The 14,040-nt window shown below is 49.9% G+C and overlaps 2 protein-coding genes and 1 long non-coding RNA gene across 4 annotated transcripts in view; 1 reads left to right on the top strand and 2 right to left on the bottom strand.

Annotated features, from left to right (window-relative positions):
• LOC149122137 (uncharacterized) overlaps nucleotides 1-14,040 on the bottom strand; it is a 320,316-nt gene that overhangs the window by 61,414 nt on the left and 244,862 nt on the right. The window lies entirely within an intron of this gene.
• The window catches only part of LOC149122138 (beta-microseminoprotein-like), a 449,968-nt gene that overhangs the window by 241,455 nt on the left and 194,473 nt on the right, over nucleotides 1-14,040 (top strand). The gene's annotated exons all lie outside the window — the stretch shown is intronic.
• Nucleotides 1-14,040, bottom strand: part of LOC149122141 (beta-microseminoprotein-like) — a 48,682-nt gene that overhangs the window by 11,205 nt on the left and 23,437 nt on the right. The window contains exon 1 of one of the 2 annotated variants that reach the window (XM_089313685.1): nucleotides 3,168-3,322. The exons of the other annotated variant lie outside the window; for it this stretch is intronic. Within the exon in view, the coding sequence (XP_089169811.1) occupies nucleotides 3,168-3,170 (3 nt within the window). The 5' untranslated portion in view covers nucleotides 3,171-3,322. Of the gene's footprint in view, nucleotides 1-3,167; nucleotides 3,323-14,040 lie in introns of those variants that run through there. 2 annotated transcript variants of the gene reach the window in all.

The raw sequence follows: 14,040 nt of genomic DNA, 5'->3' as shown, positions 1-14,040 counted from the left end.
AACTAAAATGCACAAACTTCTGTGTGTTCTAAACTACAGGGTTTTTTCTTCTTCTTTTTTTTTTTTTTTTTTTTTTTTTGTTGTTGTTGTTGTTTCTGCAGAATCCTTAAAACCTGTGACACTTAAAAGTTGTTAGCCTGTGGCTGGCTCTGTGGCATAGCAGGTAAAGCCACCGCCTGCAGTGCTGGCATCCCATATGGGGGCCAATTTGAGTGCCAGCTGCCCCACTTCCAATCCAGCTCTCTGCTACGGCCTGAGAAAGCAGTAGAAGATGGCCCAAGTCCTTGAGCCCAACTTGGGCCCCTGCACCCACGTGGGAGACCTGGAAGAAGCTCCTGGCTTCAGATTGGCCTAGCTCCAGCTGTTGCAGCCATCTGGGAAGTGAACAAGCAGATGGAAGACCTCTCTCTCTCTCTCTCTCTCTCTCTCTCTCTCCCCATCTGCCTCTCTGTAACTCTGCCTTTCAAATAAATAAATAAATCTTAAAAAATAATAAAAATAAAAAATAAAATAAATTAAAAAGAATAGAAGTGCAAATATACATAACCAAATAGAGAACTCAGAAAGTACTCATAAATCTGTATGAAAGTTTGTTATAAAATAAGCATGGTCTTTGAGGAGAGTAATGATTCATTAAATGGTTTTAGAACAAGTGAGGCACTGTGTGGGGAAGAAACAAGTTTCTTACTTTAGTTGCCACAATGTAAGAAGCTTGAAAAGGATTCAAGGCTCAAATGTTTACAAGATAATAAAATAACCACAGAAAATATTGGCAAATATTTATCATATGCAGTATGAAAAAAATAGATTTGAGTATGTAAAAAATTGCAAAAATATAAATAAAATTAAAAAGATATCAGATTTGGAAAATAGTATCATTACAGGAAGACTGTCATCTCATAGAAAAAGAAAAACATTTTAGTATAAAAATGGCATTTTGGGGCCAGTGCTGTGGCGTAGTGGGCTAAGCTCCGCCTGCAGTGCCAGCATCGCATATGGGCACCAGTCTGAGTCCCAGCTGCTCCTCTTATGATCCAGCTCTCTGCTGTGGCCTGGGAAAGAGTGGAGGATGGCCCAAATCTTTGGGCCCCTGCACCCACGTGAGAGACCTGGAAGAAGTTCCTGGCTCCTGGCTTCAGATCTGCCCAGTTCCTGCAGTTGCAGCCATTTGTGGGGTGAACCGGTGGATGGAATACCTCTCTCTCTGTCTCTCTCTCTCACTGGATGGAATACCTCTCTCTCTGTCTCTCTCTCTCACTGTAACTCCACATCTCAAATAAATACATACATCTTTTTTTTTTTAAAAAAAAAGGCGTTTCACACCCATGCATAGACACAATGAAACATGATGAGCAAGCACGAGAAAAAGTTCAACTTACTGAAAACAAAACAAATGTAAAATGTGTATAAAATAGAACCATAATGGTATGGTGAGAATAACCATTTAATTTATAACACCCGGAGGGAAACAGACGCATGGGTGAGATGTGAGAGGCACAAGGGCCAGTCCGCTGGAACAGTGGTTAGGGCACGCAATTTGAGAGCGTGCATCAAACTCCTTAACACGGTTTACAATGCCAATCTTCACTTCTTCACTTCCCAGACTTGATCTTCAGAAAAGACTCCTCCCCATAGCAGTGGGAAATGGAAAAACACCACTCGCCCAAGAACAGAGCTGGTTCAGAACCAGGGATGATTCAGAAAAGCACCTGGCAAGTGGGCGGGGCTGGTGGTGGCAGGACCTGGGGCACTCAGGGAGATGAAGACTTTGCAGGATGTGACTCCTGGGGGTGCTGGAGATGCACGAGACTGAATGACAGTGACCCACGCGAGATCACCTTACTAAGAGGGTGCATTACCCAGGTGACAGTGTCTCAGAAACAGCCCGCTCCCCGGCCCCACCCAAAAGTTAGTTTGTCTTGCGTGCATGCTATGCTTTGAATGCCGTCACCCAAACTCCTGTAACAATTCAACCCAGATGGGAAGGCACTAACAGGTAGGACCCCCCCCCCCGAGGTGATTAGGTCATGTGGGCGGAGCATTCATGAGTTCACGGACTAAGGGATCTGGGGGCTGGCACTGTGGTGCAGTAAGTTAAGGTGTTATTTGGGACATCCTCTATCAGAGTGCTGGTTTGAATCCCAGCTGCTCCACTTTTGATCCACCTCCCTGCTAATGTGCCTGGGTTCCTGCCACCCACATAGGTAGACCTAGATGAAGCTCCAGGCTCCTGGCTTTGCCTGGCCCAGCCTTGCCTGCTGCAGATATTTGGAGAGTGAGCCAATGGATGGAAGAGCTCTTTCTGTCTCTCCACTTCTCTCTGTCACTCTGCCTTTCAAATTAATAAGATAGGAGCTGGTGTTGTGGGGCAGGGGGTTAAGCCTCCACCTGCAATATTGGCATCACATAGGGTCATGGTTTGAGTCCTGGCTGCTCCACTTCCAATCCATCTCCCTGCTAATGTGCTTGGGAAAGCAGCAGAGGGTGGCCCTTCAAGTAGTTGGGCACCTGCCACTCAATGGGAGAGCCGGATGAAGTTGCAGACTTCTGGCTTCAGCCTGGCCCAGTCCCTTTGGGGAGTGAAACAGCAGATGAAAGATTCTCTCTCTCTCTTCTTCTCCCTCTCTCTGTAGACCTTGACCTTTAAAATAAGTAAATAAATGTTAAAAAACAAAAACCCTGTTCTCACTGCAGACCAATTACATCCGAGTGTCTGGGAGCTCCTGTCAGTATTTTTCAAGGTTTCCCAGGCGATCCTGCTGCAGAGAGCAACCCCTGGCTTTGCACTCAGCTCCCCTATAGGCTTGTAGTCTCTTCCAGTCCCCAGGCTCAGTTTATCTATAAAATGGTGCAATGATTGGTCCGGCATTGCATTCCATCTCACCAGCCACTCAAATAGGCCCCAAGAATCAGAGACACCAGAGACCTCACTGAACCCCAGAGTTTCTAGAGCAACTCAGATCTTAGGGAACTCGTTAGGATTTCCCAGAGTCCCCACACCCTTTTTCTACTCTACACGTTGAATTGCCAAGTCACATGCGGAAGATTCCTAACTAGGTCCACTCACCATTAAATGCACCCCGTGAGCTCCAGTACAAGTAGAAGTGAAATAAGGAAGACACTTCCCCCCTCCTTTCTGGTCTCTATGTACCCACTCAGTTACCTACCATTGTGGTGAGCAGGGTTCCTTACAGACAGGTGCATCCAGGACAAGTCAGGCCACACTTTTATATAGGAAGGGACAATTACACACACACACACACACACACACACACACCCGCCACCCCGCCACCAGCACCACGCAACATCATTCAAGAAAGTAACACGCCAAGAACACCTCAAGTGTTTGCAGAGGGCTGCGTTCAGCTGAGTTACGATGATTCATAAAGCAAGCCTCCACCCCAAATAAGTGTTTACCTTTGTCCCCACCCCAACTGCATTTCCCCTTGACCTGAAAGGGTGGGGGAGGAGAGCACTGCCCTTCACAGAGCCGTCACTCTGAGCTGGGCATGTGACACCTTCTTACTTGATTTTATGAACAAAGAAATGGAAGTCCAGAAATGCCAGCCCCGAGAGCCAGGTCATGAAGCTGGGTTTTGTGAAGGAGTAAGAACAGCCCAAGGAATCAACGCCGTCCCCCACCCTGGCCCACCAGGCCTGCAGCTATGGTCCAGTTGGCACTGCCTTTAGAGTGTGGCAGGAGAGAGCAGCAGTGTTCCAGGGCCGGGAGCACAGCTTCCCCTTGACAAGCCATGTGGCTCTGTCCACTTGGCCTTGACCTTTCTAAAGTTCAAGTTTCTAAAGTTTTTTTTTTTTTAATTTTTGTACAGGCAGAGTGGACAGTAAGAGAGAGAGACAAAGGTCTTCCTTTTCTGTTGGTTCACCCCTCAATGGCCCCTGCAGCCGGTGTGCTGTGGCCAGCGCACCATGCTGATCCGGAGCCAGGAGTCAGGTGCTTCTCCTGGTCTCCATGCGGGTGCACGGCCCAAGCACTTGGGCCATCCTCCACTGCACTCCCTGGCCACAGCAGAGAGCTTGACTGAAAGAGGAGCAACCGGGACAGATTCCGGCGCCCCGACCGGGACTAGAACCCGAGGTGCTGGTGCCACAGGTGGATGATTAGCCTATTGAGCCGTGGCACCAGCCTAGTCCATTTGAACTTTCTAAAGCTCTTGCTGAGTCTTCTTTTAAAAAAAATTATTATTTTTAATTTATTTTAAAAGCAGAGTTACAGAGAGGAGAAAGAGATTTTCCATGTGCTGGTTCACTCCCCTAAATGACCACACAATCAGGACTGAGCCAGGTCAAAGCCAGGGGCCTAGAACTCCATCTGTCCCTCCCATGTGGGTGGAAGGGGCCCAGCCCTTTCCAGGTGCATTAGCAGGGAGCTGGATCAGGAGTGGAGAAGCTGGGATTTGAACCAGTGCCCCTATGTGATGCTGGCATCACAGGCAGCAGCTTTGATGCTGAGCCACAATGCTGGCCCAGAGTCTTCAGTCTTGGCTCCCTGCTGTGTCATCCCAGCCTTCTTTCGCGCTGCTCAAGAATGATCTCCTTTGAAGAATCCCTGCTCACCCTCACGATGGCCTTTCAGGAGTGGCGACGGGCAGAACCACCTGGTGTATTAGCTATGTATTGCTCAGGCTGCCGGGACAGAATAGAATGGACTAGGCGGCTTGCACCACAGTCATTTATTTGCTCATGGTTTTGGGGACTGGGAATCAATCCAGAGTCAGGCAGTGAGGCAGATGCGGGTCTGTTCTTGGTCTGCAGAGGCTCGCCCTCTTGCTGTCTCTTCCCATGGTACCCATTCCCTCTTCCTATAGCAACCCTGGTCCTATCGAATTAGGGCCCACCCTGACTATCTCATCGCTCCTTAATCACCTGCTTAGAGGCAGCCATATGTCCAATGCAATCATATTCTGAGGTCCTGAGGGCTACTTTTCAATCCATGGATTTTGGGTGGACACAGTGGAGGCCATGATACCATGTGATCCCCCACCCCCACCCCTGGAGCTCCCTAGTGTCTGAGATCCAATCACTGGTTCCCCTCTGTCCACAGATGAGAGCTCAGACTCAGCCAGTGGCTCCACAGAGGTCTGTAGAGCTGGCCAGGCGATCTGCCCCAGTGCCAGCCTCAACTCCCCCCAAATCCAGGCTCAGCACCCAATGCAGGGTAGGTTCACTTCCTGCTCTCATGCAGAGCTGCAGAGTTGGCTGCCTCTGAGAAAGAGAGAGAGAGAGAGAGAGAGAGAAGGGAGAGGTGGGGAGGGGAGGAAAGGGGAGGGGAGCTGGTTGCCTCTGTAAAGATGGAAGTTGAGATAGGATCAAAGCTAAATGTGAGTGGAGCACTGGCTCCTCAAACAGGGGGTTTCTGGCACTCAGTTCGTTTGTGGGAGTCCAATGACGGACATGGTAGCAGGGTTGTACTGCCAGAGCCATGTGGCAGTGGGGTTTCAGTGATCTACCCGGCCTTCTGGCAACCAAACCAGGGTCTCCGGCCTTTCTCAGAGCCTGTGAGCTCCCTGGCATTCTTTAATAAAATTCCAGCAGGTTCTGTTGTGTGCAACCCTGTGACCATCAAGTTCTCCCTGCTGGTGTCCCTCCGGTAATTGGCACCTTGCCCAGTGAAGCACAGCTGTGTGGGATAGGCCGCCTTCTGGGTTAGTGCAGAGGTTCTCAAGCAGGAGAGAGGTCTCCAAGGCCCCATAGCCTTGCTACAAGGAGCCCATCTGCCTTTCAGCAGGCACTAGCAGGAAGGCAGTGGCCAGCTGCCCCAGAGCAGCCCAGGCAGGCACTTGTGAGGGGAGACGGATGTTGGAGCAGGGGTGTGCAGGTGCCCATGCAGGGTGGGGGGCAGGAAGATGGAATGAGGGCCACCGCCCAGTGTATGGCGGCTAGCTCTGCCTGACTGATGTGCAGCTTTTATCCCATCTCCACTGTCATCTTTACAAATAGACCAGGCCTTATTTTTTCCCATGAGTATATTCATGTATCATACATGTTTGCATGTATTGGCTGATGTTTAAGAAACTTAGCACCCACCCCAACCAATCCACCTTCATTGTAGAAAAAAAAAAGGAACATGCAAAGAGGCAAAGAAAAAATATCATGGTCGGACTGTTCCAAGAGAGCTACTGTTAGCATTGTGGAGAATTTCCCTCGAGAGTGTTCTGGGTGTGTTTGCATTCAGGAGAAGTGGAAGTCGAGAGCTGTCTCTCCAAACGCGGGGTCTCACATGCACTGTTGTACAGTCTGCTCTTCCCATTCAGAAAAGCTCCTGGGGGTGGGCATTTGGCTTCATAGTTAAGATGCAGGTTAAGAAGCCCACATCCCACGTTGGAGTGCCTGGGTCCGATTCCCAGCTCCAGTTCCTGATTCCAGCCTCCTGCCGGCAGCAACCCTGGGAGGCAGCAGGGATGGCTCAAGTCACTGGGTTCCTGCCACCTACGGGGGAGATCTGGATTGAGTTCCTGGCTCCTGACATCTGCCCTCGACCAGCCCATCACCTGTCATTCTGATAGGTGGACACTATTTTGTTCTAGTAACTTTTCTTTGGTGGTTGGCAAGGTTCAGACAGTTTTGAGCACTTATTAACCAACTTTCGCAAGTTGCCTGTTTGTCGGTATTCATTACCCATTCTTCTGTTAGGAGGAAGCTGGAGTCAGGAGTTGGAGTGGCCGGATACTCAGACAGGCCTGCTCTTCCACCAGATCCTGGATGTACCCTCTTTTACATGCCTGTGCTCTTTGCAAGACAGCCCCTAGCACAATGCCCACGGTTCTGCACTTGCTCTCTCCACTGTGCTCCATCCTAGCTGCTCTAGGCCATTTTGCTGTCCCCAGAGAGCCGAGTTGCCCCGGAGTCATTTCCTCTGTGTGAACAGACCTTTCCCCAAGCCTCGGCCGGCATCACTCCCATGCTCCCCCAAGCTGCTACTGCAATGCCATCTTCTCAATACATCCTGCCTTGAACGACCTGAACAACCTCTCACCATGCACCTGCTCTCACAGTCCTTGCTTCCTGTCCTCTTTGCTTTTCTCTCTCTCTCTCTTTCTCTCTCTCTCTCTCTCTCGACACTAATCCTGGACTCACTGGAGGCACAGCTCCCCGTTCATTGTCTGCCTTCCCTTGACTACAATATCAGCTCTTTTAGGACAAGAACCTGTCTGTTTTCTTCTGGACTTTATTCCAGAAAGCTCTGGACCCATGGATGAGTCGTGACATATACAGTTACCACAATGTCCCAGGCAGCGATGGACCACACAAAGACAGCAGTCCCACAAGGCTATAATGGAGTACTGCCGGCATCTCACATGGGCACTGGTTCAAGTCCCGGCTGCTCTTCTTCCAATCTGGCTCTCTGCTGTGGCCTGGGAAAGCAGTAGAAGATGGCCCGAGTGTTGGGCCCCTGCACCCACGTGGGAGACCTGGAGGAGGCTCCTGGCTCCTGGCTTTGTATTGGCCCAGCTCCAGCCACTCCAGCCATTTAGAGTGACCCAGCGGATGGAAGAGTCTGTAACTCTGCCTCTCAAGTGAATAAATAAAATCTTTAAAATAAAAAAAAAACTAAACTGCATACAATTATGCACAGTACATAATACTTGATAATAAAATCAACACCTATGTTCCTGGTTTAGTGTTTACCATACTGACACGTCAGCCTTCTTTTACAGTGTACTCCTCCTTATGTAAAAGTTCACCATAAACCAGTGTTTTGTGTGTAACGCTGGCAGCAAACCTCACCCATCCAGTGTCTGCTGCATCTCCTGGGTCCCCTCAAAGGATCACATCAGTGACTGAGCCACACCATCCATGCCGGATCCATGTCACCTAGGTGCAGCAATGGGAAGGGGGACCACGGCAGGCATGGGGTAGCTGAGGAGGGAGGAATCTATTCAGGGTTTCCAGGCAGTGAGACAAAGGCAGGATTTGTACCCAGGCCTGTGCTTCTCTTAGGGCAGATGCTTCCTCCCTCACACACCTGCCCCTGCATCTGAATTCAAGAGAAGGGACCCAAGCACGGAGAACAGCAGCAGGAGGGCAGCCGCCACCCCGGCGGGGCCTTCGGAGCAGGGGACGTGCCTGCCCACCCTCTTCCTAGCCCTCCTTCCTAACCTCGACAACGCACTGGGAACATTCCCTCATGACCACTGTCACGAGGGAGCTCCAGCAGACGGTGGGTCCTTGACCTGCTGGTTAAGATGCCAGTTCAGATGCTGGGTCCCACATCACAGCGCCTGGGTTTGGTACCTGGCTCTGGCTCCTGACTCCAGCTTCCTGCTGATGCATTTTCAGCAGTGACAGCTTGTCACTGGGCTCCTGCCACCCACGTGAGAGGCCTGGTTGTGTTCCCAGCTCTGGACTTCAGCCTGGCCCAGGCCCTTCCCCATACTCCTGGGCATTTGGGGTACCTGCAGATTTCCATGCTGGTTCTCTCTCTCTTTCTCTCTCTCTCTCCTTCTTGTTCTACCTCTTAAATGAATAACATTTTTCAAAGAAAGAAATATGGCCCGAGAGTGGACTGTGTCTGCAGCCTCAGACAGAGGATATGATGGCCATCTCCACCCTAGTCAACAACAGGCCTATGGCGGTGCAGGCTTGGCCTGCGGTCAGTTTACCCTGAGTGCTGGGAGACCCTGGGGGCTGCCACAGCCAATGCGCTTCAGCTCTGGGCTGTGGGGGTTTTCATGCAGTGTTTCCTGGACCACATCTGCAAGGGAGATGCAGAAGATCTGGCCAACTCCCCCAGAGTTCCCTAGGGGAAGCAGATGTCACTCTCAGTCATCCAAGCATCCCACTGATGTAGATGGCGCAGATTACACAAGCCTGGCAATGAAGAGGTGAAGAGTCTGCCTCCTCAGAGCCCCCAGAGAGTCCAGTGTCCCAGGAAGCCAGCAGAGACCAGCCTGGCCCTCGTGCTGAATGTCAAGGTGACCCAGCTCAGCATGGTGCAATTCTCATTTCAGGTCCAAGCAAAAACATGCATTTTATATTCCCTGATAGGCTGGACCACAAACTCACAAGCTGTGCCCCAGCTTGGGGAAATTCAGCCATGAACTTTACAAGTAGACCCTCAGTTAACCCACGGATGACTTGATACAGACCCTGTTGCTGGCAAAGGGGCTCTGGAGAATGTGACCTTGACACACGTTATTCCCAGCCTGTTTTGCTTCATCCTGATTTGGACGGAGATGTATGTCCGAGAACCCTTAGGTAGGTAGTTGGTTGAGTGTGGAGGCAAATGCCTGCTGAATGCTGGGCCCAGCTGGGGAAGACAAGAGGCCCGGTAGGCAGCCCCTCAGCAGCCAATTGTTTCAAGGCCTCTGTCCCTGACAAGCAGGAAATGCAGATGCTTTGGAAGTCTTCCCACTAAAAGATAATAGCTGTTTAAAAAATCTCTTTTGAGATTTTTTTTTTTTTTGAAAGTCAGAGTTACACAGAGAGAGGAGAGGCAGAGAGAGAGAAAGGTCTTCCGTCCTATGGTTCATTCCCCAATTGGCCGCAACAACCAGAGCTGCGCCAATCTGGAGCCAGGAGCTTCTTCTGGATCTCTCACACGGGTGCAGGGGCCCAAGCACATCTCCTGCTGCCTTCCCAGGTGCATTAGCAGGGAGCTAGATCAGAAGTGGAGCAGCCTGGACTTGAACTGGTGCTCGTATGGAGTGCCAGCATCGCAGGCTGTGGCTTAACCCACTGCACCACAAGGTCAGCCCCATCTCTCTTGAATTAAATCAGATATGTCTGTAGGCTAAATCCTGCTTGGGAGGTGGTGACTTTGTGATCTTGCTCTTAGATAATCTCTAAGGCCCTGTCTGCCTGGTTCTTTAGAAATCAAAGAAAAAAAAGGCTGTCATGTTCACATTTTCTTGGGGGTGCAATCCCAGGGAAATAAAAGAGTAGGGGGTACTGAAAGTGAGGCAGGCTGGGAAGAGGCGTGCAGGGCACAGGAGTGTGTTGTGAGCTGGCTGCTGCCCTGCAGGCAGTGAGGGTGTACTCCCATGGGATGTCTTCATGGAGGGTTTAGGAAACAGTCCTGTGCAGTGTTGAGAAGGAAGGCATGGGGGAAGGGAGAGTAATAGGAATAATGCCAGTTTCTTCCCATCTCTTCTATCCTACTGGTTCTGATCTATCCCATACCACAGTCAACCCCTGGGCTGCATCATTCATCCTGCCTAGGTAGCATCTGAGGAAGCCCAGGTCTCCATGGGGATACTGAGAGGGCCTGGCTCTTTCCTGGTAGAGGGTAACAGGCAACTCCTGGGGGCTGGTGGGAAAGCAGGTCAGGGCCCATGCGAACATGATGTCCACTTCAGCTATCAAACAATTCAGCATGAGACTGATCACTCCTCAGCATCAAAATTACAACTCTGCTCTTAAAAAAAGGCCATTTTCCTCTTCCTCGCCATCTGTTCATTGTGTTACCCCAGGATCCTTCAGATACACCTTTTCCTGTATACAAACAAGACACAAGAGAGCTGTGTGGTATCCAAGGGCTCACATTGGAGCATCAAGAAAGAAGAGGAGGAAGAAAAACTGGCCCTGCAGAGTGCCTGACCGCATGCAGAAAATCACAGGGGATCTGCCAACCATTCTCACTGGTATTAGTAAGAGAGCTGAGCAAGGTTCAGGATACAAAACCAATAAATAAAATCAATGAACAATCTGAAAATATAATCCAGGAAACAATTATATTCATTTAGGGATGACTTTAGCAAAATAAGGGCAGGATTTTACTCTGAAAACTACAAAATTTTGCTGAGGGAGATTAAAGAAGACCTAAATCAGGACAACAAACTACAGACTCTCGGACTAATCTGGCCCCCTGCATGCTTGGTAAATAAAGTTTTTTTGGAACACAGCTATACTCACTTATTGGCATATTACTTACAATGGTAGACATGAATGGTTCAGGAAGCCAAAAATATTTATCCTCTGGCCCTTTATAGAAACTTTGCCAACCCTTAATCTAAATACACCCACGTTCACTTTATAGTGCTAACATGACAGTTCTTCTCAAATTTAGCTACAAATCCAATGCCATTCCTAAAGAAAAGTCATTTGTAAAGAAAGAGTGCATCAGACTTCCTAGAGAAATTGGCAAACTTCGGCTAGCATTTATATAGAAATACAAGTAATTTAGAATAGCCAAAATACTTTCTAAACAGGACAAGATGAAAGAGGTTACACCAGCCAATTTCAAAAGTTAAATTCTGGGGCTGGCACTCTGGCTTAGCCGGTAAAGCTGCCGCCTGCAGTGCTGGCATCCCATATGGGCACCGGTTCAAGTCCCGGCTGCTCCACTTCCAATCCAGCTCTCTGCTATGGCCTGGGAAAACAGTAGAAGATGGCCCAAGTGTTTGGGCCCCTGCACCTGAATGAGAGACCCAGAAAAAGCTCCTGGCTCCTGGCTTTGGACCAGCACAGCACCAGCCATTGCAGCCAATTGAGGAGTGAACCAGCAAATGGAAGATCTCTCTCTCTCTCTCTCTCTGTCTCTGTCTCTCTCTGTCTCTCTGCCTTTCCTTCTCTCTTTGTGCAACTCTTTCAAATAAATAAATTTTGGAAAAAAAAGTTAAATTTTGTCCCAGGCACTTGTTAAAAAATGTCAAAGACAGGGCCCGGCGCTGTGGCTCAGCGGGTTAACGCCGTAGCCTGAAGCGCTGGTATCTGATATGGGTGCCCATTCTAGTCCCAGCTGCTCCTCTTCCAATCCAGCTCTCTGTAATGGCCTGAGAAAGCAGCAAAAGATGGCCCAAGTCCTTGGGCCCCTGCACCCGCATGGGAGACCTGGAAGAAGCTCCTGGATCCTGGCTTTGGATCAATGCAGCTCCGGCCATTGCGGCCAACTGGGGAGTGAACCATCGGACGGAAGACCTCTCTCTCTCTCTCTCTGCCTCTCTTCTCTGTGTAACTCTTTCAAAAAAATTCTTTAAAAAAATTTTCAAAGACAGATTGTATTCAGACTACCGGTGGTTGGAGAGGGACCCTGTGGTCTGAACTGGGCTCTACTCCACCCGAAGGCAGGAGACGTTTTAAATGCCGAGCCATGCCAAGGGAAGCGTGTTTGAGGACACTCTCTAGGGGGAGGCTGGGTAAAGGTGATCTTGGTATCCGGGTTTGCTAACCAGGTGGGGGCCTACCCTCCTATCAAGGGCTGGAAGACTGAGGGATGATTGCTTTTCAAAGGGATGTATCCAGCTCTGTACTGGCACGGACACATTTCAGAGAGACAAAGAAAGGAGCCCCAAGGACGAGTTTTCTAAGAACCGAAGGGAGGTTCGGGGCCCATGCTCCATGACATTGAGCTCTCGTGGGCAGGGCCTTTACGGGGCTGAGGTCAGCATACAGCTCATCATCCTGAGTTCACGGCCATGAGCTTTGAGAAGCTAGGCTAGTGTTTGTTGAAGCCTCTTTGTGTTTGTATGTGTGTGTGTGTGTGTGTAGGGGGAACCTGGTGGTGGCCTTTTCATGCCCACTTCAAAACCTCTTGCTGTCAATTGTTTGCAGAACAGCCAGCACAGTCACCGTCACCGTGACCCCCATACACAGAGCAGGTGCACCTTTGCTATCCCCACCCTGCCCCCACCCACAGCTGCATACCACACTTGTAGAACAAAGCCCTCACCAAACTCTCGGGGAGCTGGCCTCCTGCTTACGCCCCATGTCCTGCTATATCTAGGTCCTAACATTGTCCCCTTCATTACTCAGAGAGGGTCACTTTGTCCTTTTTGCTATTCCTCACCACACTGGGAAAATCCTCCCACCCTGGCTGGTGCACCCGCAGCTATCTGAGTGTCTGCAGATTGAGAGATTCATCCCCCACTCCAGGCCATAGCTCAGAGCGGCATCCACGCCCACACTCCCTTCCTTCCTGTTGCTTCTTACTCACAGCATTTGTCATCCCCCAAATTACTGTGCATATAGCAGGTACCCCCGTTTCCACAGGGGATCTGTTCCAAGATCCCTCAGCAGAGCCCTGAAACTGGAGATAATGTCAAACCCTGTGGGCACTTCTTCTTCCTATACGTACCTATGATGAAGTGTATCAGGCACAGTAGATTTACAACAACAACTTCACAACACAATAGAATGATTATGACGATTTAAAGTAATAAAAGTTATGCAAATGTGGCCTCTCCCTCTATTTCCCTCTCTCTAATTGCACCACACTCAGCCTTCTTGGACTGATGTGAGATAATGTCCCATTGTGAGGAGATGAGGGGAGGTTGAATGATGTAACTCCCTCTCTCTCTAACTTGGCCTCTTGAGTAAATAAATAAATCTTAGGAAAAAAAGAAATGCAAAAATAAAGCCCCCACCTCTCTGTGCTCCAGCTCTCCCCTCCCCAATGGCGCTGCTCTTACTGTTCATTCGTTCGTTCACCTACTGTGTGTTGGGCACTGGTTAGGGACTGGTTACGTGCATGCCCCCCCCCGCCCCCAGCACAGACTGCTTGCTCGGCCTTGATTTGCAGCCAGCTGGAAAGGTTGTGGCTTTCTTTCCCCAGAGCCTCTCCATGGCCAGCAGGTTGGAGATGATTATGTGCAGGCCCTGCTGCAGTTGGAGCTCCTGACACACTTTGAATTCCTTTCAGTCACCAGGCCAGTAAGAAGTGGGCCGAGGAAGGGGAGGGGGTGATGCCCTTCTGCCCCTGGCGTTCAGTCTCAGGGTGGTGGCTTCGTAGCCCCCAGTAAATGAGCAGATCCCTAACTGGGGCACTAATCTTCCTGCAGAGCCCTTGACATTTTCCAGAACTTTCTTTTTAAATGTTTATTTATTTATTGTTTGAAAGGCAGATTTACAGAGAAGCAGAGGCAGAGAGAGAGGTCTTCCACCCACTTGTTCACTCCCCAAATGGTTGTGACAGCTAGAGCTGGGCCAATCTGAAGCCAGCAGCCAGGAACTTCTTCCAGGGGTCCAAGGACATGGGCTATCTTCCACTGCTTTCCCAGGCCATAACAGAGAGCTGGATCAGAAATGGAGCAGCCAGGACTTGAACTGGTGTCCATATGGGATGTCAGCACTGCAGGTGGCAGC

Source organism: Oryctolagus cuniculus, chromosome 15, assembly GCF_051225735.1.
Source record: "Oryctolagus cuniculus isolate XC-2025 breed Fujian yellow rabbit chromosome 15, ASM5122573v1, whole genome shotgun sequence".
NCBI classification, from domain to species: Eukaryota; Metazoa; Chordata; class Mammalia; order Lagomorpha; family Leporidae; genus Oryctolagus; species Oryctolagus cuniculus.
This window is presented reverse-complemented; position numbering and strand designations above follow the sequence as displayed.